Source organism: Tachypleus tridentatus, chromosome 1 (assembly GCF_004210375.1).
Source record: "Tachypleus tridentatus isolate NWPU-2018 chromosome 1, ASM421037v1, whole genome shotgun sequence".
NCBI lineage: Eukaryota > Metazoa > Arthropoda > Merostomata > Xiphosura > Limulidae > Tachypleus > Tachypleus tridentatus.
Genome location: NC_134825.1, coordinates 140249028 through 140273148, shown reverse-complemented (window position 1 = coordinate 140273148; position 24121 = coordinate 140249028). Strand labels below are relative to the sequence as shown.

Here is a 24121-nt window from a genome sequence, read left to right as displayed (position 1 = left end):
CATTTCTACACAACCGAGGGCATTCAGTCAATAAGGATGCTCTCTCCAACATGCCAATGTGGCCAGCTGCTGTTTGACGCCCCTGTATAACCTGAAGATCCATTGTTCCATGGAAGGAGAAAGCACCCCAGATCATGATGGAACTTCCTTCATTGTGTCGTGTAAAAAATGTCCACAGTGGGATATCCTTATGGTACCAGTAACACTGGAAGCCATCTGGACCATCCACGTTAAATTTTTTCTCATCAGAGAACGAAACCTTTGTCCACTTTTCTGTCCCATGTTTGATACTTCTCAGCAAAGTTTCACCGAGCTGTTTTGTGGTGTGGAAGGAGGGGTGGCCTTTGAAGACGTTTACGGTTTTTAAAGCCTTTCTCTCGTCATTGCTGTCTTATTGTTTTTGAGCTGCATTAAGCGTCCGTAAGGGCGTTAATCTGGTTCAAGGATTGGGTGGTGTCTTGCCAGATAACCCGTCGAATCCTCCTGCTCAACGTTGGCAAAATTTTCTTTAGCCGACCACTTGAAATTCTCGTTCCGTATCCCTCAAGGTCATTTAGGAAATTTTCAACAGCAGTTTTACTACACTCAATCTCACTAGCAATGGCACGTTGAGAGAGACTTTACTTTTACAGCTTGACAATTTTGCTACTTTCAAACTATGTTAACTTTTTAGCCTTTGCCATGTTTTTTTCCCCAATGTAACACAGGAGATGTCTGTTTGTTTTGAATTTTGCGCAAAGCTACTCGAGGGCTATCTGCGCTAGCCGTCCTTAATTTAGCAACTTAAGACTAGAGAGAAGGCAGAGGTGTGCAAATTTGCCCATTTTTGCATAGATAATAGGTTAATTTTCTAAATTTCATTATCCATGTCACAAAAGCAAAGTTTGAAGGAAATAACAGCTATTTTCTGTACTTTTACAACATAAGCAATTAAGAAGTCACACAAACTCTCTGGGAACAAAGATTGTGTTACACAGTGTTATCGAAGTAAAAAATGTATACTCGTTTTATTTTGCTCTGATATACAACTAAAATCATGAAAATTATGAGTAAGTTGAAGTAATAGAAATTAAAGAAAGGACAATATTAATTTTCCCTAAAATAGGTCTGTTTCAGTAACATATATCTGAACATATTTATATTGCATATAACATCTGTACAAATAGGAATATTAATTCACTTCTTATTCTTATGATTACAAGACTTTATATGAAGGCTAAATTATAAAACACGTGTGAACCAGAAAACATTTGTCAAACTTCTTTGAGGCTTTTGTTGTTCTCTATTTCACTTCCATCTGCTAGCCAAAAAAAAGCATAATATTAACTTTTTAGTAACCATTTCACTCTTTAAAACAAGAGAGCTTTTAAAATATCACATAAACACAAGTTACACATCGGTGATTATACCAAGGTACAGAAAACATTAAACTAAAACAATAACTGCCTTAATTTAAATAAATACTTTTCACATTCAGACGAAGAATTTCCTTTCCATTTCTAGACAAGTTTATAACACGGAGTTTCATGGTCCCTTTGTGGTTTATCTTAATTTTTTATTTTTTTTTAAAATCAACACAGGTCTTGGTGAGTGTATCTTAAACTATATCTCATACAGTTTACATAGTCACTGACTAGTGAGAAGCTACCAGTAGTTACTCATGTATCCTTTTGAATCAATTATTCATGCTGAAACCAGTAGTATTTTGAGTACAGTTTTGTGTCTTTATTTCAATCTTATCTTGACTATAGTTGTAGTTGAGACTTGGTTTATATCTTTTGTTATATGAAGTTTTGTTGTTTTTTGTATGCGAGAACCTTGTAAGCAACATTAGGAAAACTAAGCACAAAAGCTCATAAAATTGTTACATTTCTTAAAATGATTTTACAATAATTTCGTGGTGTAAACAAAAAATATTTATTATCTTACAAATATTTATATGCATTACAATTTCAGTATTACTGAGCGTTAAGTTTTGATTACATTGAAAAATCAGCATCTTAAAATTACACAATTTTATTTCACTGTTATAGAATACAAATCACAAAACTGTTAGCACAAATCAGTTACACAGCAAGTAAATGTTTGAGTACAGTAGACTATAACAAAATTTACTCAAATTTCACAAAATACACTACCAACACTGCAAATATGTCTTATGTTTTGTTTTTTTCAAAATGTAGGAATTATATTTTCTAGGCTAAAATAACTGATAATTTGCAACAGTACATAAGTTTAAGTTTGGTGATGTTGATCATAGATTTTAGATAACAAAAGTAATTAATGTTCAGGCAATATACACAGGGGCTAACATAACTAGCAGAAGGCTGACTTGCCCCTATGCTTTATTTCATACACTGTTATTGACAACTACATGAGAATGAAAAACAAACATGGAATTCAAGTTTATTTTTATAAATTAGAGGCTTTATTGTTTAAAAAATTAAGCTGAACAGTATAACCAATTTAATTTTTATTTGTTATTCATTACTATGAAATACATACATACATTTCAAACTGAACTTTATAATCACTACCTTCAGAATCTGAATGTGTTGTGAAGGGTAAACATAGCACTGGAGAAAAACTATGTCTTAAAAATTAAATAAAATCATGTCAATGTTTATTTATGTGGTAAAAGGATATTTCAATCAAATATCATAAAATGCAATTATTCAAAAGGAACGTTAATCCCATTTGGGTATTTAAGATGCTGTTTTTGAGAATATCTTTAAAGTTCCTTTTTGTATCCAGGATAAGCCTGAAGGTGTGGAGACTTTAGTATCGTTATCTTCTTTCTAAAACAGAAAAGGTCGTATCTTAATATTTCTGTATAACTCTTAGATAAGATAGGTAACTTGTGTATAGATATACGTGCCAAAGTATGCATGTCACAATAATTTATACAGATTGTGTTCAAAATTGTTAATTAAACTACTTTAATATCAATGCATGTTACCACACTATATGTGCTTGGTCACTTTGACTGACCTTGTAACCAATAAAGTATACATAACTTTTAACTTAGTAATTGTATCTTCATGATATTTTGTAAGCTTTTATATATAAAGTACTTTGAATAGAAAAGAAATCAGATTTTTTAATGAGGTGTATTTCCTACACACACACACACACACACACTAAATATATCATAGGTGAACAAGGCTAAATTACAAAAACACATTATAGATACTGACAAGTCAGAATGTAAACCTCCAGTCTTTCTGCCTTTCTTACATAGAAAATGTCCAACCTACATGACACATCCCCTCTCACATTATTATTTAAAAAAAAAAGTCAATAATTTTTTTTGAAATTGTTGTTGGATTATTTCTAACCAACAGAAAAAGAAGAATTCCTTTGACAAGGAACTTTATGTTGGTTATTTCACAATTAGATAATTCAGATAAATGTCTAACTTATTTACAGTTTCATTAGAAAGATAAAATTACAGTAATTATAAGACCTCCTACTATAGTGAATGATAACTATTTGTATTGTAAAAAAACATGTATATTTGAAATAAGTACAAATTTTTGTGGATAAACATTGTCTCACTCAAAACAAAAATGGTTTAGAGTGCTTCACCTGTTGGCAGCAAAATGCCCAACTAAAGATACAAGTACTAACTTTCTTGTTTTCATATATATATATATATATATATATATATAATATTGTCTTATTCTTTAAGGCTGGTTGGAGTGTTGCATTCAGATTGACCCAGAAATATTTGGAAATTCATAAATAACTCTTCAGTGAAAATATCTCATTATAAAATAAGATTTTTGGTGTGCAAAATACTTGTAACTTTTAATTAATGCTTTCAAAATTGTGAAGGTATACCTAGTTTATTCAGAGTTATATATTTTGATGGTTACATGGTGACCACAATGTGTCAAAATGACCAAAACTGAATTTAGATCTAGCCCAAATCTTTTAGTCCATTTATTTTGCAAACCAGACTTGTAAAATCTGATAATTTATTCATTTAGAAAAATAACTTATTGTACTTCCTAAGATGTAGAGTACGAATTAGTGTTTATAAACTGTGATAAAACATGAGTTATTTGTAAAGTAATTAAGCTAGTAAACACCACTCAAACTACATTTCAAAACTCTTTCTAAACTATTTTCTAACTGTTTCTATTTTCACATAATAATGCACTTATGGCTGAAAAGGCAAAAATGTTTGGTGGGACAGGGAGTCAAACCTGTGACCCTCAGATTTTAAGTCACATGCCCCAATCACCTGGCCATGCTGGGCCCCATTTGTGGGAGAATATTAGAAGAAAAATAATTATTTAGTTGACTTATACATTTTAAAATTTATAAATGTATAAATATGAACTTTGAGGTACATAAGAATTTTTTGTTGGTGTTGTTTTTCTACATATTTTTGCATTTTCATTTATAACAACAATAATTAAATCATACATTAAAACTCTTATCCTGGCATGAGTAAGTTGAGCAATAACTGGGAGGAATAAGTTCAGTAAAATACAAAAAGTAACATACATTTCCAGATAATAATTTCTTCCTAACATTCTCATGTGTAGTCGGTTCCCACGGACTGAAGCGGAGAGCATGTGGATCTTGAGTTGAGGTTTCATACAGCTTTTCATGACAAAAGTTAATACTCTCAGCCACTTTGGCCTTGAACAATTCTAGGTCTCTCTCATATCTACAGTTAAAAATATTTTCTTATGATTATTGATAAGTCTTAAACTAATTTTGTTACATAAAATTCAAAGAAGTACCCAACAGTACTGCAAAATAACAAGTTCAAAAATAATGGAAAAAATCAATACTACTTACAAAAGGTATTAAAATAATTACTATTTGTATTAATCAAAATCTGGAAGAAGTTTACAATTTGAGGAATGCATAACCCATCTTCCATTTAGCAATCGTTAGTTGCTGCTTATCTTCAACTCCAGTTATCACAAAGTTATTAAAATATTACATTTTGTCAAACTAGTTTTATTTTATATGAATAGACAACTACCTAGTAGTGAAACTCACATATTCTTAACTATTAATTTATAAATTAAATACACATTTAACTTACACCTGTGTAAAATCATTACTATTAAGATAAAAGCTAACTTTAAACTTAAAACTTTAGAAATTCATAGTGAAGTAATTATTCATAAAAAAACAATTAAATTCATTCGGTTTCAAATAGTTTTTGATAAAAATTACTTTTTTTTTGTAAGAAGAAGTATAATAAACAAACTGTACTATTATGCTTATTCAATTTTGAAACCTATTCGTTAACAAACCTTCCTTTACTTACAGGTTAATTCTAATTAATGCAAAGATTTCAATGCTGAAAAATGAAACTGATTTAAACATGTTTGAAGTCATATCATAGTAAATAAATATAACCTATAGAAAATGTATATTCATTAATAAACAACAATTGTGGTGTGGAATATAGATATCAGATCTTTAAAATTTCAAGTTCCAAAACACATCAAGTAAAAAATAAGCTGCAGGAGCAGCACATTGACAGGGGTACAGTTTGAATGTATGATTTAACACTCCTTACTATAAATGATTGTTTAGTATGAGAAAATGTGATTTAGGCTCCAAATACAAATTACATAAAGCTGTTAGAACATATCAGTTATACAGAAAGTAAATGTTTGAGTATAGTAGACCATAACAAGTGTAACTCACAAAATTCATGAAATACACTACCAACACTGTAAATATGTCTCAAATATTTTTTTTCGAGACATAGAAATTATATTTTCTAGGCTAAAATAACCAATAATTTGCAACAGTATACAAGTTTAAGTTTCCTGATGTTGACCATAGATCTTAGACAACCAAAACAATTAATGTCCAAATGATAAACACAGGAGCTAACACAACTGACAAAAAGCTGACTTATTCCTATGCTTTATTTCATGTTGTTTATCCTTAGCAAGTACTAAAGTTGGACAATATACAAGAGGGTAAAATTGAAAGGCTTGTCTAATAAACAAAATATTTTCTTTTTTTAAGGTATCATTAGATAAAAGTGACAACATGATTTCCTTTATTATTTGTTTTGGTCCAACTGTTGTTATAATAAGTTGTTAATGGACAAATTATTGTAACAACTCGCTTGTTTGTCTCCAAAATATGTGCATCACTCAAGGAGTATGAAAACACTTTTATATAAAAGACAACATTTTATATTACTTTTGGGGGGATGATATTTAACTCTATGAGACATTATGAGGTCAGTTTATTTGACCAACCTTGTAACCATTATAAAATTAGAAAATAATTCTAAATTTCTCCAATTTTCTCTCTGAAATGACTGCAAATTAGAAGACAAAATAAGAAATGTTTATCCTAACTAAGCAGCTTAAATATATATACACACATGCTGGTATAGTTTGTTTACTGTGTTGTCAATTAGTGCCTTTATATCATACTGGGAGCTGGAATGCTAACTTCAAGAGGCAAGTTTTCAACTTATCCCAAATGGTAGTACCTTATTTTCCTTTTCTTGCATTACTTCAATTCATTTTCTTCTTTACTTGGGAGAGCAGTCACCTTTCCACATTTTGTTTGCAGGTAGTGAATGGTGATAAAGATGTGGGGCGTTGTGGGCTTGAGCACCCACATCTCGTTCTCATAATTTCTATATCTATTGCTACTCTTATTTCTTATGCAAGACTGGAGAATGAAGGTTAAGACTAATATACAGTGTATCCCCACCACAATGTGGGTCCTACTTCTACAGTCACCTCTAAAAACTAGGGTACATTTTATAATCCCACATTATAGCTTGTGCTCTGGGATCTTTTCAATTAGTGCAGCATTTTTGTTTATTTTTGTTTCAGCTTGTTTTCTAAGTTATAACAAACTAATATACACACAAAATTAAATTATTCTATTGCCCTTCAAACCTGTCTGACTAATACTTATGGCATATAAATTGCAATTCACATGGGGAATGTATATCCCACTTCACAGTACTGAATTACATAACACAGAACTATTGAAGAGCATACCTCATAAACAATTATTATTATTATTACTATGTATTTTAATTTATCAATACTTATATTTTAGTTACTTTTATAATAATAATTAAAAATTATACAGGAAAAAAACAAAAACAAGGTCTGATAGAGGAAAAGCTAGAACAAATTAGAATGCCAGTCTTAGAACAAAGCTTACTAGAAGTATTAGAAACGTGTTGTTGAAATAGAGAATGTTCATACCATAGAAACAATTGTGATGTGGCTAGATTTAAGTGGTTTTAATCACATAACATTATTCAAAATACATGGCTCAAGGTTTAACTCTCTGTATACAGACTGTCCCTTTTGATTGAACTTATAAACACCATGTAACTATGAAACTGTAAGTCTTATAAGTGAATGTACCAGGTTACCTTCATGAAATTTCATAAATTTCTTAGTGAACATTACTAGTCTTTTATATACACACAGAGTCAAAATTTACAAAACTTTTACCGAGATATTCCATGTAATAGGTGATTTTCATGGTAAAAATAAAATTACTATTAATATTAATAATATTTCTTTCACATAATATCTAGAACTTCCCAAACAAACAAACAAACGGGTTTCATTCAAACTCTCTCTCTCTCTCTCTTATTTTCTTTACTTTACTATTAACTGTATAATAATAAACCATATCAAAAGTTAAAATTTAAGTAATATAATCAAAAATACTATATTTATTTTAAAAGAGAATTACTTAGTTGATTCTGGTCTATAACAATTATTAATCTTAAAAGCTGTAGGCTTGTTAACTTTTTATAACTTCTCTCATTTTATTTTGTGTTATTTCTCTTTAAACCATGAAACTTTCAGAGTTTTACATTCAGAAATTAATACAATGCAAACCAGTAACGATGAGCATACAATTGGTAAACAAAAAGCAACTGTATGTTACAATAAATTTACCAGTTTATAATTAAACTTGTCATAAAACATTAGAGTTAGGTCTATTACATTTTTAAACACTGCATTCTTTAACTAATCCCCCAGGAATTTAAGAAGTAAGACTAAATAACTAATCATTTGCATTTCATATTAGATTACGTTCTTTAGAATTTTGTATAACAGGAATTTTACCTTATAATAACTAAACTATTACGAATTTCAGTCCTTTTTCAGATATTTATTTGGGTACATATGAAAAGTTCACACACTTATCATAAGTTATGGCATAAGTTAGAAAAGGTCACTTGGGTATAACAAAGTTGAATTAGTTATAATGACTAATAACCACTTGAAGTCAAAATAAGCAAAAATTAACTGATAAATGTTTATCACAACATGTACAATACAGTTATTAGCTTGTAACTTTTTGGTGAAAGTGCACAATTGTTTAAACAAGAGTTTCTATTTCTATTAAAAGGACATACATGTATTTACAAAACTGTCGCTTCTGGATTCAGTGGATTTTGATTTTCTATTTTACAGAAATTCAGCAAGTGTACAAAATTACTTGCCAAATATGACTGACATTTCTTCTATAAAATAGATGAAAGATTAAAGTATTAGTTTTTTAGAACAACTAATTACGTTTATAAATACACCAGTAATGTGTATCAGTTATCATAAATGTTCCACAAATCTATCTACCTTTTAACAGTTAAAAATTACACTTTTACTCAAAACAGTATTAATTAATAAGCTTAATATAACAAATCTGAATTTCTTGTTTTGAAATTAGAGGAGCCTATGAAAAACAAAATTCCTTACAAGGAATAAAACCTATAAAACATACAATGAACAACTTCTAATGTTTTAATTATTTCATAAATTCTTCATGAAAAATCTAAACTCAGAATTCAGTAATTTTGTTTTCAACAGTTCAACAAAAATGTCATCTTTTAGAAAACTTCATTATTCGAATGTTTTCTTTCTTGATATATGTGTGTGAAATTCACACACACACGTTAAATATATATACAAACATACATACATATACAACTTTAACTAAGCTGCAAAATCTTTGAAAAATATTACATCAAAAGGGAAGAAAACATGATTTTTAAAAAATCATATGTCCATACCTTAGGTGAAATATACTTTTATTTTAATGTGGGCACTGGTGGTGTGAGGTTGCCTGGGCAGAAAAGAAACACTTCTGCTATTGTGGATTGTTCTACAATTTGGAAAATAAATGTATCCTTTGAGGGTACACCAGCCACCTGGCAGGTTCATGTATGAAGAAAGGAGAAACAAATTTACACATTTCTACTGGTGGATTGACTGAAGTACAGCAACTAGTAGAAGTCAATTTCTCATGGAAAACAAAATAACTAGATAGTCAGGAGAAGAAGAGATGTCTGTATAGAAAGTCATCTACATGTCCATCTGAAGAATCCTATGCTATGGTCAACAACACTGTGAAAGAAAATGAGAAAAATGATGAATAAAAAAAAAAAAATAACCTGTGAGCACTCTCCATCAAGAGGAAAATATACTAGCCAGAACAGTTGAATGACTCATTCATTAAGAGTAGGAGAGAGGTCCCTGGAAAATGAGAGGTATCAAGATAGGAACAGAAGATGGCAAGGACCCAAAAAGGCAGAAATGTGTGATAAGTAACACCTCACATCCTGAACAGGACAAAGGAGGTGACATGAATCTGAATAATCATATAGGTGAGAGAAACAAAGGAAGAGAAGTAGGAGAAAAGGAAAGGTTATTATTTATTACAAGTGGCAGAAGATTGAAGAAGGAAATATTAGTCCAAGTACAGGAGTGAATAAATATCTTGAAAAAGGATGCAAGAGCCATCAATAGCACAAGTATCTAAACAATAGTGACCACAATTAAGAAGGACGAACTAAGATACAAAAGTGATACAGAAAGTGAAAATCCAATGGAATGAATGAGGCATGCAAAACCACATTATGGATACAGTCCAGTATAGAAGTTTGTTTGTTCGTTTTCTGAATTTTGCACAAAACTACACTAGGGCTATCTGTACTAGCTGTCCCTAATTTAGCAGTGTAAGACTAGAGGGAAGGCAGCTAGTCATCACCACCCACAGCCAACTCTTGGGCTATTCTTTTACTAACGAATAGTGGGATTGACCGTTGCATTATAATGCCCCAACAGCTGAAAGGGCAAGCATGTTTGGTGCGACTGGGATTCGAATTCAGGACCCTCAGATTATGAGTCGAACGCCTTAACTCACCTGGCCATACTGAGCCCGTATGGAAGTTAAGCAAGGAAAATGGTGAAGAGGGAAAGAGCAGAACCAAGTGAAAAGGAGAAGAAAAAGTAAAATGCACCAGAAAGTGCTGCCCAATAATCAGCAATGGTGGAAACTGACAAACCATGGTTAAACATTCAATTAATAAAAGACAGAAAGTTGGGGCATAATAAAACAGTCAGGAGGAGAGGAATGGTGGATGGCTCAACAACAAAATATCACCACAGTCAAACTAAGATGGACAAAATTGGAAGGAAATAGGAACTTGACAAGAAAAGATTACATGATATGAAAATCTGTCTCGATGAAAAATACAAATTTCACACATAATGGAGAGATACTCTTTTATGAAAAAGGGATGCATGATACTGAAACAAAGGTGAATGGATATTTGGTATACAAAAGGGGTGTTGATACCAAATGATGAAGCAGAGAAAACCAAGATTAAGTTGGTCACAGTAGGATTTTAGAAGGACTTTCAGGTATCAAGTTAAAGACCCAAGGGTTTAGTGGAAGAGAATTGTAGGCAAAAGGTATATTTTCCAATAGGAGACACTAATCCTGGCTGAGAACTTTAACAGACAGAGCCACAGGATGAAGAACAGAAGAATAAAAGAGATGAAGACTGGAGTAGAGAGGACTGGCAAAAGTGTCATGAGGGGCATACCCAAGCATGAACAAACTCGAAAAGACCATGGGAGAGAAGAGATCACACCATGGGTAGAAACATAACCTGACTGAGACAGGCTGTCTCTCACAAGATACACAGTTCCAGGCACATAATAAGGAACAAAAGTTAACCCTACAAGAATAAGCCCAGAAGAATACAGTCCAATGCCCAAAAGCAAAGGGACTGCAATATATACTCCCTTAATAGTAGGTGTAAAAATAACTGTTGATGCATCTGTATGATCAGCCAGAAAAGGAAAGATATGGAAATGTTCCAAAGAAGAGTGAGTTAAGGTGATCAGTCATGCTGCATCCTAATGCCAGAGATCATGTCATACAGAGATGCACCTCAATCCAAGAAGAAAGCATTGGTGAAGAGACAGATGTGGTTTAGAAGTTGGTAAGGAAGGGCCATAAGTATGGAAATGGTCCATTCAAAATGACAATTCCTTGTGAATGTAAGAGAGGAAGTTCACAAAAAAGAACAATGGAACCTCAGAAAAATATTCCCTAGATTTGTACGATCCATTGGATGAGATTAACATGTGCAAATCTCTATGAAATTAGGGGTTTCAAGGAAGTCAAAATCCCAAAAAGCAAAAGAACCCCTCATGCAAAATGGCAATGAGAAGTGTAAGTCCTAGTGTCCAGACACCCCAAAACCCACAAGCAAAAAGAATGAAATGAAAAACACACCAACAATACCATATATTTAGTGGGCATGAAAAAGGACTTGGATATCCTGACTAGTCACCCAAACTAAGTGGTTTCCTGGAAAGAAACTGAAGTGTGAGAAGAGGATATTACCCAAAAGTGGGCCAACAAAAGTCAATCATCTAGAAAATAAAATAACAGTCCTAGGCCAAATTAATACAAAAATAGCTAATGCTGTGCCATGGAGAACAGCAAGGAATTGAGAGATGCAAATCTGATAGACAGAAAATAGAAAATACAGGGAGGATGAATTAACAGCAATGTGTGAAATGGTATCTGACATGATAACCAAAGAAACTACAGACCAGGTAAAAAGACCATACAGAGAGTCATAGAAAAAAGTGGGAAAAGGAGCAAAGAAAGATAGGGAAAGAGAGGCTATTGAAAATGAGTTCAGCTAGAGGTAAGGTGGAAGAATTGGGTGCCTAGAGTACCATACATGACAATAAAATCACACTGTCAAGATAAGCAATGCACCAGCTGTTAGGTAATGGAAGGAGAAAAAAAAAGCCCTAGAACTTGAAATGAGAAGGTTTTTGATAAATTGATCATACATGGAATAGGAATCAAAGAACAAAATTAAGAGAAAAAAAAAACATGGGAATGTAATAAGGATATAAATAATATAACTTCAAATCAGGTCTCCAGTGAGAAATGAACACCATCAACAATGGCTACCTAAAGAAAGTAATCCAGACAAAGAGAAAGGTACAGTAAAATGGAATGCAAGTTAACTCAACAAGTCCTAACAAAGGGAAACAAAGTAAGGATGGATAGAACAGAAATAGAATAGGTTAAAATGGCAAAGAGAAAAAGAATAAATTTCTGCACAAAACTTCTCTAAAGCATGGTGAAATGCCTAAGACAATATATGGAGGAAAGACAGGGGTGATGAGAAAAGGATGAAAATGCAAAAATGGGGAACCAGAAAATCAAATATAAAGCAAGTGGCTTGATCCCAAAGCAGCCCAAATAGATAAAAAAAAACAGAGAATCTAGAAAGGATAAACTTCTGGAAGTCAAGACAAAGTATCGCAAATAAAAGCAGGATGAAACATCTGGGTGCGATAGGAAAAAAAAAATTTATAAGGAAGGAAGGAGGAAAAACAAACTAAACTTCAAAAACTGGGTTCACAAAGTGAAAAATAATATTACAGGATACAGGTGAAAAATTAGGAAATGAACACACATGAGAATGAAATCCAAAGAGAACTGGACATTCTACAAATGGTAAGACACTACTCAAAGCAAATCAGGTTGCATTTGAAGTACAATAAGCCATACCTGACTGGGAGAAAGAACATCAGGTGAAGGGACTGGGGTAAAGAAACCAGTAAACCTGTGGTAATCCATAGCATGTTGAAAAAAGGCTGCAACATTCTCAAAAGTAAACAAGCCTCCAGAAGCCAGAGTATAAAATAAGGGCTGAGTGTAACATCATCAATAAGTATCAGTTACATTCAGTTGAGAATTCAAGACAATAATCAACACTTTTGTTACAAAACTACAGAAAACAAAAACCAAAGTTTCATTAACCAATGTAAATCTCATCAAACTGAACACAAATTTGAAACTTCAATGCCAAGGAAAAGAATGAAGTTATCACAAATGCAAGTGCACAGAGGGAGTTTGTACAAATGGAGATCACGTTACCCTGCTACTGGTAGAGGGCTACTATTGCATGATTATGTCATCATGCACCAGCACAGTTCATGTTAAATATGAGAATTTAAGTGGGAATTAGCACAAGGCTAATTCATGCAAATCTCACAAGTGGACATGTAAAGGAAATGGCATTCTTGTGAAAGTAGGTGAATTATTATTTTGGAATTATATAAATATGTTCTATACTTATTATACAACAATTTAAAATATTCAATTACTGTTTTATTATTAAAAACCACTGAATATCAATTTTTGTACAAACTCGTTCGTACTAAATGTTAAGGATGGAATATTACTGATATTAAAATATCAAAGAAGTTACGAGTGTATAGCATTATTTGGTGAAGGAAGCCTATATATTTGAAATCATTCTTTTTATCAAATATATTAATTCCCTTAACAACCAGATCTAAATAATGTAGTTCAGTGTCTGATATGGAAATACTTTCAATTTGTAAAACAATAATAATGGCTGTATCTTAAACTTACCTCCATTTCTGGAATCCTCTCTTTACAACTAGTTCTCCAGTTTCAGTATTTATTAAAGGATGAAAAACTGATGGTTCAAAAACTATTAGCTGTAAGAAAATAACATCAAATTTTAATACAAAATATATTTCAATTTCAATTTATAAGTACGGATTAGGTTGGAAAGAAAATAACGTTTTTTTGTGTTGTTCTTTTTTCCAGAAAGTTGTGATTGAGTTTTGAGGAAAACAACTTGCAAATGTTTGCCTTTTTCTCAAAGAAAATGTATTAATAAGACATACTTCTTACTTTAAGTTAATTGCTAAACATTTAGAACAAAATTTTAACCTATAAAAACCTAATAAATAGTTTCAAAAGAAATGCTGTATGTTACATGAACTAAAAAAGGTTTGAAAGCTTCAGAGACTACAAGAAACACATGCACAGTTTACAGATTGTTCAGGCAGAATATTCATGATGAAACTTTGTAGAATGGATGGCAACTGCCTGTTGTGAAGACAAGTGTACATTCTTGGAATGTAGGTTAATTATCAACTAGACCTTTCTTATCATCAGTTTTACTCTCATCACATTCATTACACGTGCTCTGCCTGTAACTTAGCTGTTGTTCTAGTGGCTGGAGTCGAAGATATTCTCTTTGTCGTGGTTGTTTGTTTTTAATTAATTCGTCCTGATAGAAAATGTAGGACAAAAACTTAATACAATTCTTCATACGATAAAACGAATATTTTATTAGTTTAAGAAATAAATGTTAAAACTAAACCGTCCTTTCACTTTTAAATCCAATGCAAAATATCCACAATCACGAAAACTTCAGATTTTTACTATCTCATGAACTACATTTTTCAGGAAAACAATTTTCAACTCACAGCAGTACTGATGCATAGTGCAGAATAATTCTTATATTTTAACTACCAAAGATTGTCATCGTGCTATTAAAACAGAGAAGGATAGATTCAGAAAATCAAATGCATCATTATAAAGTGGTTATTTCTAATAATTTTTATATTTGATTAAATATTAAGTTCACTATTTTTAAAAAAATTGTTCGGAATATTGGACAAATCTAATAACTGTAAAAGAGGGAGCTTCTATTTTATTGATCAACTGCCTGATCAGAAAATGTCAGTTGATAAATAATTTTTGGTTGAATTTCGCGCTAAGCTTTACGAGGGCTATTTCCGCTAGCCTTCCTTAATGTAGCAGTTAAAGGTCGACCAACGATTGTAGGGCTACTATTTTAAGAATAAATAGTGGGATTTACCATGACTTTATAACACCCGTACCGACGAAAGGGCGAGTATGTGTGACGTTGATTCGACCATGCGATCCTCAGATTATGAAACGAGCGTCATAACCACCTGGCCAATTAAAGAATTATGAAAATTTTGAAAAATATTGTCCAATTTGATAATACAAAAATATATTACTGTATTTAAAACAAAAAATCATGTGTTGCATTATCAATGTTTATGATTGGAGAAGAGACTTGCTGTAGATTCAACCAATGGCAGCCACAGGTTACTCACCTCTAACCTGAAATCTCTGTTTAGTAAAGGTTTAATACTGTTAAAATAAAATGATTATTTGATTTTTCTTGTCTTACAGAATTTGTCTGTGTTGATGATTCTAGTTTTCTCCCAGGTTGTTCTGTGTCCATTTGATGTGGTGTGCTCTGCAATGGCTGAAATTTGTTTTCATGAGTGTTGTACTATCTTTATGTTCTTTTATACTTCTCCCGAGTTTCTCCAATTTATGTATCATTGTAGGAACATGAAATTTCATAGATAACATTTTTGAGATTCTCTTTGGTAGGTTGCTGTTTGTTTTTTTTTATCAGAATGGACCTAAAGGTACTGTAGGATTTCCACTGGACTTCTATACTGAATATCTTGGACATGCATTTAAGTTTTTCACTAAAATGTTGTTGGTATGGTAGGTAAATGGTGGTAGTGGTTCTGACTTTCTGATCTTTTCTTTCTGTCGTGGTCTTCTTCAAAGAGTTTTTGATGAATGAGGAAGTGCAACCATTCTGTTTAAAACTCTATATGATCTTTTGGCATTCTACTCTCTTATTTAGGCATTGAATTATACCACGTTTTATCAAGGTTGGATGATAGGACTGGAAGTGTAAATATCTGTCTGTGTGGGTGGGTTTTCTGTACACAGTTGTCGTTACTTGTCTTGTTTGTTTGCTGATGAGTATGTCAAGAAATGATAAACTCTTTTATATTAATATTATTAAACCTTCACTTAACAGAGATTCTGGATTAGAGGTGAGTAACCTGTGGCTGTCATTGGTTGAATCTACAGGAAATCTCTCCTCCAGTCAAAAACAGTGATTATCCAACCAATCATAACACACTCTCCACAATCCACCAGAAAACTATAAAAGACCAACAACACCTACACACACACACTGCTTTCGGCGCCTGTCGTGTGAAAGTGGGTTTTCTCGGGGCAATCCCCGTTTCCCCCCCCCACATCAAAATCTTCAGGCATTGGATTTCTAGATCCCAGCCCAGGCAACTTTTTTGCCAGACCCTGAATCGGGCCGTTTGATTTGATCTGGATTTGAATGAATTGCATTCATGTTCACATCTGCCCAACTTTTTCCTTTCGGGACAGGTCCCGGCCTTTCTTTCCACTGCTGCCTTTGCCTCCACCCAAAACAACATTTAGAGAGACATTCTCCACCCAAAAAGTCAAGAATAATAACAATAATTAATTTATTAAAATAATAATAATAAAAAAAAAACCACCACTTAATCTTAATAACAATCCACGAAAGGGGACAAAGAGGAATTACAAAGTTCCTGAACACCCCAGTTGGAGAGAGAACTCTTCTGATTTCTCTCTCTCTAAACTGAACCCCTGCCACGTTAGTTTAGTTTAGTTCACACACACACTGACGTGAAGACGAAAGTCTGAAGACTTTCAAAGCATCGTCCTCTACACTTGTGTCTCCACAACAGGCAGTTGTTGTCCATTCTACAAAGTTTCATCAAGAAACAGATGTACAATTTATGGAGAAAATGTGTTGAATATCAGGAATTATCAAACAATGGTTCACAATGCTTCAATCAAGAGAATTTGATCTCGCTAATTCCATACATTCTAGACGGCCAAGATGAATCAATAAAGATACCCTGTAAGTCATACTTGAAGCAAATTCAAAACTGACCATGCAAGAAATGGCTCAACAGCTCCATTCAATAATCATTACCCACATACACAAGCTTGGAAAAGTTTTGAAACTTGGACAATGGGTTCCATATTATTTGATAAATAATCAAAGTGTTCAGAGGGTCACCATTTGTTCATCTCTGAAAACAAGAGATGATAGTGAACCATTAATAGAAAGAATTATTAGTGGTAAGGAAAGCGGATTTTTTATGAGCACAATCAACATAAGAGACAATGGTTGAACTTCTGTCAGACACCTGTTCTAACACTGAAAAGTGATTTACACCCAAAAAAGGTTTTGCTTTGTATTTGGTGTAACTGGGAGGTGTAATCTATTATGAAGTTTTGGATCCAAATCAAACAATCATGGCTGAAAGATAGTGTCGTCAGTCGGAGAGCTTACACCAAGTACCGATAAGAAAAAAAAGAGCTGCATTATTCAATCAAAAAGGTGTAATGACTTTTCATGAAAATGCAACATCATACACTGAAAAAATGATACAAAAAAACTTCAGGCCTTGAAATGGGAAGTTGTGCCTCATCCATCCTATTTGCCAAATCTTGCTCCATCTGATTACCATCTTTTCAGATCCTTACAATATTACCTAGGTGGAAAAAAGTATGCAAATAAGGAGGAACTCAAACTGGACTTAAGATTGTTTTTTTTAATCAAAACCAAAATAATTTTATTCACAAGGAATCCATAATTTACTCAAAAGATGGAGTTATGTCATAGATAGTGAGGGCAAACATTATCGTGATTAAATTTGTAATTGAAAACTAATTTGTGTTCAGTTTATTAAAGTATTAAAAAAAACTACAATACTTCCTTTCCAGTCTGATATTTACAGGATAACTAATGTTCATTATTTATGTTTTTCTCTAAAATCACAAAGAAAACGTAATTTTAAGAGCTGTGAGAGTTATGTCTGACACACAACTTTTTGTTACAAATGTTCAGTGATTTCAAATTAGGCTTAACAGTTAAATTTTTTCTATGATCATTAATGCAGTGTTGTAATTTTGTAGCTAATGCCTACAGAAGTCTTTAATTAACTTGTAAGAGGTTTTAAAGAAAATACTGTAGCTCAAAATGTAAAGTTGAAATTGAAGTATTAGTGAGATGGAGCTACAGACTTTGATAACACTGAGATCAAAAGACTTAATAATATATGTATTTCTAAAGATGTGATGTAACAGTTTGCATAATATTCAAAAATATATCATATATACAAGGCAGTTAAGAGAGTAGATAGTTTCTCAAAAAAGAATGTGAACCGGCCAGTGATTTAGCTTTATCAGTAATTTTTTACAAGTTGATTAATGTTAATTAACATCACTTGCAACATTAGCTTATACAAAACTTTTGGCAACACAAGTGCTTCAGTTTGTTGTAGTTTTAAACGAGGAAATAATGTAAGGAAGGTATAAAAGAATTATGTAATAACAAGATATTTTCACTGAAACCAAAGATGTTAACCTCTAAATACATTCTAATTTATTTATCATTCATCATTCTCATCATTACACTTCAACTCTCTTCTTTGCAAGTTATGAAAATGCTCCTTTTAGAGAATAAATTATGTAATTAATATAAAAGGAAACAATGCTAATAGGTAAAATAGCACAAGGATTAAATGCAGTAGAAAAAGCTAGAATAAACCATTTTCCTTAGAATTTTTAAAATTCATAAAAGTATAAATTTTGTGCTAATTTTAATGATTAAAGTTGATGCTAAAATTCAGTTAAGTTGTATAAGCTGTATAATTACTTTACACATTAAGACCAAGTATTTAAAAACATTATCTTTTAATAATTAATAAATTTATACTTTAAAAAAGTACTTTTTGGTAGGGATCTAAAACCCAATGCAATTATCAAAGTTCTCATATGTAGGGTATTGGACATTTTTCTTTTTTAAATGTACTTAGTTCATTTTTCTTAATAATGTCAAATCATGAACAATAACTTTGAAAACTTTTAGTAAGGATATATCAGCCTTGGAATGAATGTACAAACTATTACTCTAACTTCTGATTGATAAGGTTCTAGTATACAATGAGCAATAACACAAAAAAAATGATGCACAAAATTATGATCTTTCTGAAATCATAGTGATAAATTTCACAAGAATGTCTTAAAAACATTTTTGTATACCTTTATAATGCTAATAATTTCAAAAAATAAACAATTAAGGTTGATCACCTTCTGGGCAATCCCCATCAGGATAATTGTTTGGCATGTACAAAGTGAAACGAAATACTCCTCCTTGGTAAAGCCCTTGCCAGATGAACAGCACTCCAAACCATTCTATTAACACGTAAATATGGCTTAAAATATATACACAGACAATGAAAATAAACTGAGAACAAAACAATCTGGAAAATACATTTTCATTTAACAAAAGAGAGTATCAATCTAATACATAACTCACTATATACATTTAGAAGTTTTGAGGTCAAATTTTTTACAGCGCCTTAATTTTGTTTCACTGATCTGTTATCTTTATCTTTTTTGTAAACATTACTTGTTATTTGGACTTGTTTACTACAGTTTTGGAAAAAACCTTTTGATAATGTGCTATGAAATAAGATTAACTTAGAAAATCTCATCAGTATGGATTGGGAAGAATAATTAATCAAATGGAAGAAAGCATATGGTTAGTACTAAAGTTCCATCAAACTGGATTCTTGTTACTAGTGGAAAGCCTCAGTGCCCAGCATTTGGGCCTCTGTTTTTAAATATTTGTATTAAAGGTTATTAACAGTGTTACTACTGGTATATTAATAAAGTTTGCTGCTTACATTAAATTCTTTGGTATTTCTAGCCATATTAAGAATGTTGAGGTAGGTACAGTACCACAGAATGACAAAGTTCTGTACTTGCTTTCTCTTGGAGAATAAAAGAGAGGGAGAGAGATAAAGGGAATCTGGATAGAGTTTAACCTTTTCATAATGACACTTTTTAAACTCCTATCTGCATATCACAAGGTTACATTCAAAATTTAAGCAACTTCGCAATCATATTGTAAAGAAATTATTATCAAGTGTGTTAGTGTTTGATGTTTTACATAATTTTAGTTTTGTTTCTTTATTTCAAAAGAAATATTTAAAGCAATAATGAAATCTCTTACTTTTGTATTATGTGACAAACTATAAGCAATGCTAAATTTGGCAAAGTAGAGTTTGAAGCATAAATAGGTGGTCATGTGTCTACAAGTCTAGACAGTAATTTAGTTTATGTACTCTTTTGAAAAGTATGTTTCAAAGATAAAATACAGACTAAATTTTGTCAACCTCTCACAGGTGCAAGCCCCATCTTCCACAGTTAACCTGTTTAGTTGATGTGCTCTTTTGAAAAGTATGTTTCAAAGATGAAACACAGACTAAATTTTGTCAACCCCTGACAGGTGCAACTCCCACCTTACACAGTTAATCTTTAGAAATTAAACATACTTTTAACATGTACATGTTTACAACTGTTAGAAACAATTAATCTCAAACTATAATTCAACAACAGCTATTTGAAATTAGCACCAAACTATTGTCCTCAAGTAAATGTAACTGTTTATACTAGTATTGGCTACTTTGTTCACAGTAGCACTTCATTTGTTTCGTGCATAAATGTTATAGAGAGACACTTAAGTTGTATGTACATTTTTATATTTTAGTTAATTATGTATTCTGTTTTAAAATTCACATTTGAAAGTTTAATAACTGCTACAAAATAACCAAACTTTGCCCTTGCTCTATACGTCTTACAGTACAAAATAGTGTATTAAATTATTTTTGTCAAAAATAAAGGTATCTCTGCTGTTCATACCATTCTACTGCCTGCTGGTTCCTGTTGACATGTGATGTATATAATCAACAGTAAGGAACAGAAAAGGAAAATGAAACATTTAAATTGAATTATAATTGAAAACAGATGTGAAATTACGTATATGATCCAAGGAAGATATTTTAAGATGAATTATTCAACAGAGTTAAAATGAGAAAACACATTTCTATTTCTTAATTTTAAGCATTTCATTGAACTATAAATGAATTATAATTTAAAACTTAAAATATTCTTAAATCAAAAAAGTATTTCCAATAGTACTTACCCTCTACTTACATTTACAACTATTACTCAACTGCCAGGATTTCTTCCTTTGTCCATCTAAGAATTGGTCTGATTTTTCTCACTTGCTCCAGTCTTTTATACACCACTCAATTACTCTTGCCAATATTTGTATCATGATACTCTCCACCTGTGTCTCTATCCTGGTGCTGTTAGAAACACCTTATTCTGAAAATGTTATCACATTTTTATGGCTGATACCATCCCAGTCTCTAACACTGGCTCTGAATGGAGAGGGAGGAGTGTATGAGAGGGGTAAGTATTAGTGGAAATACATTCCTAACTTAACAAAATGTTAATTTCAAAAAATACTCACCCCCTCTTACACTTATAGTTAAAATCCCACATTGATAAGGTGAAGGGACTGATGAAAGCATTATCTGTATATATCATAACTGAGTCAATGGATAATTCACACCCCAGTGCACTACATCCAAAACAGGTATGTTCTTCATATATGCGTGGAAATGTTACCTAATTTATCAACACTACAAGCCAGACCCAAAGAAAGTAGCCAAGATTTCACTACTCTAAATTGGAATTAAAAAGCCATGTTCCTTATACCTCACACTGTTGGTTAGGACAAGCAGACTGTAAACTACATATATAGATATGCTCCCTCCCTTTACCATCTCATAGAGATATGCTATGATATCATCAACATTGGACTACAGAAGGAATTTCATCATCTTTGTTGACATATCAAAATCTATGATGAAGCCACTAGAAACAAAACAGTGTACACAAGGCACATGGAAGATTTAAATATGTTGTTAAATGGAGATTTGAAGAATCTTTCCCTAACTTTCTCATCATATTGAGGACATTCCTTTTCACTAAATGTGTGAGCAATACAACATATAAGAACTTTTCCAAACTGAAATTAAAACCAACTTGAGATCCACAATAAGCCAATTAATGCTCAATAACCTAGCAATCCTCTCCATCAAGCATGAACTAACTGATTCAATTAACTCCAAAGCTATGATAAAGAAGTCTGGCTCATTAAAGGCTAGGAAGATGTGATCCATCTCATCAGAACAACAACTGGATGCTTGGCTGAACAAGTGTGACTGTTTAACTGCAAATATCTTATACCAGATTTGTAATAAAGTTATTTCATTAGGCTTTGTGTTTAAATTTAGCACACAAGTCCTCAGGAACAGTACTCTGAAATCTTGCTCAGACTGATATTTTCCCTCACTTCCACTCGGTAGGAATATCTTTAGCAAAAGCAGTTTTATTTTTCTGATACAGCAACTGGCCTTTGGAATGGATTGTTTGCAGATGTAATACATGTAGTAAATTTAATGGAGTTTAAGAAAAGACTTGGCAAGTATTTTAAAAACTTGTAGTTTCACCTAAAATTACTTTAATGGATGGGATAAGCCTGAAAGAGCTGACAGGTCCCTTGCTGTCCTTAAATTTTATGTTAATGTAACAAATTAAATGTTCTTTGTTTTGAATACAATAATGCAGAATTCTATTCATTTTCATGGTAATAAATACATGTACAATTTTATAATTAAAATGTAAGATAAGCCCTAAAGATACTTTCATTATTAGTTTTCTTTTTGTGAACAACTAAGTATGCAAACTAACATTGTACAACTGTAGCTCTGCTACAAATACTCACCGATTCTCACAAAACTAACCATGGGTAAAGCAATGACATATTTTATAAAGCTTTTCTATTTCTGTAACAGCTTTGAACTAGTATTTCATTTTTGTAGTAACTTCTGAAATAAATAGTGATAATTTTATCACAATAAACTCAAACAAATCTGCTCCAGCACCACAGTTTCCTATGTTAAAAATGATAAAATGATACACTACAATTGTATTAAAGTAAAAGTGATGTTTAAAATACAGAGGTTAACTTACTCAGTGGCGAACCAGCTGATGCAACAACATATACCCCAGGTAACCTTCGTCTCTGAAGCATCACACTGTAAGAAAAGGGAAAAGTTACATTAATATTATTGCATTACCACTTGAATAATATTATTAATATAATTTGGTTGAATTATTGTGAAATGCACATAATCTCTTGAAATTCAGCCACTTTATGTCTTTCAAGTGTGCATACGTATATAGCCACTGTACCTGTTCATTAAATGAATGAAACAAAAACTCGTATCTACCAAAAGATTGAAAATTGTGCCTTATTTTTCTTTTTTAAACATAATATTAAAAATGCAATAAAAATATACAAAGGTACCAATACTGAAAAGAAAGACACCATTTATAAAAATTATATCAGCAGTGACAGTCATTCTAATGGGGAAGGATACTCAACATTGATAGTTTTTCCAAATTTAGAAAAGGGGACTAACCCTCTCCCATGACCTTCCTCAAGTCATCCTTTACCACTGTGCTAAGTTTGGTGCTGATTGATCAAGAAATGTGGAAATCTAAAAGGAATAGATACACATGAATATTGACATTTACTGATATATGTTATATAGAACATTCTTTATAGGACATACAGAAGTTCTTTACTTAGTAAATAAAATTAATGAGTAAGTAGTTTGAAAGATGACATTTTCCTAAGCTGAAAATGTATTTCTAACAATAACTCCTCTGATAATATCCATATTTCTCAGTCTCCAGCATTTCCACTGTTTGCCCATCTTAGCTTAATATTAAAAAAATTTGCTCTAGCCTTTTATAGCCCACTCAAATGCTTTAGGTGAATTCCAATTTTCAAACTTCTTCTACTTAGGTACAATATATGAACACCTTATTCAAGACATAAAATGGCTTTTAGTGGGGAGGTAGGATGGGACAGTGTCAGCAGAGGAAAGTGTTATTAAAAATATATTTTCAGTGTAGGAAAATGTTAGCTTCCAAAATATACTAAGCACCCACTGAAAGTATGGCTAAAATTCTACATTGAGGCTGGTGTAGGCATTATCCATACAGAAAACATCTGTACAGAACAAGAGTGTACCTCAATAAAAATTGGTATAAGAGTGGGAGAACTGCACTACATCCAGAACAGATATGTTCTTCACCTGTAACTTTGCTCTGACATCAAAGGTGGAATAGAACACGAGTAAGTGTCAGT

The 24121-nt window shown here is 31.9% G+C and overlaps 1 protein-coding gene across 6 annotated transcripts; it reads right to left on the bottom strand.

The window, feature by feature from the left end:
• Positions 1 to 985: 985 nt before the first annotated feature.
• Positions 986 to 23018, bottom strand: LOC143225658 (AKT-interacting protein-like). Of its 6 annotated transcripts, XM_076455481.1 has the most exons (5): positions 22936 to 23018; positions 19135 to 19239; positions 13744 to 13832; positions 4516 to 4681; positions 1900 to 2798 (listed from the first exon to the last, which is right to left on the bottom strand). In XM_076455481.1, exons 2-5 carry the CDS (start codon positions 19150 to 19152, stop codon positions 2706 to 2708), a joined length of 366 nt encoding a protein of 121 aa, XP_076311596.1. In that variant the 5' UTR covers positions 19153 to 19239; positions 22936 to 23018; the 3' UTR covers positions 1900 to 2705. The 6 variants fall into 6 exon arrangements, with proteins under 6 accessions (XP_076311605.1, XP_076311596.1, XP_076311587.1 ...); XM_076455490.1 differs by lacking the exons at positions 1900 to 2798; positions 19135 to 19239; positions 22936 to 23018 and adding exons at positions 986 to 1297; positions 14175 to 14304; XM_076455472.1 differs by lacking the exons at positions 19135 to 19239; positions 22936 to 23018 and adding an exon at positions 14284 to 14606.
• Positions 23019 to 24121: the final 1103 nt, after the last annotated feature.

Excerpts from the sequence above, each read along its gene's own strand:
- LOC143225658 (XM_076455463.1), bottom strand. The coding sequence starts at position 14,252 with ATGTACACTTGTCTTCACAACAGGCAGTTGCCATCCATTCTACAAAGT. Across the intron at positions 13,833-14,174 it reads ATATTCTGCCTGAACAATCT|CTAATAGTTTTTGAACCATC; the intron begins GTAAACTGTGCA and ends ATTTTCTTACAG. Across the intron at positions 4,682-13,743 it reads AGAGGATTCCAGAAATGGAG|ATATGAGAGAGACCTAGAAT; the intron begins GTAAGTTTAAGA and ends TTTTAACTGTAG.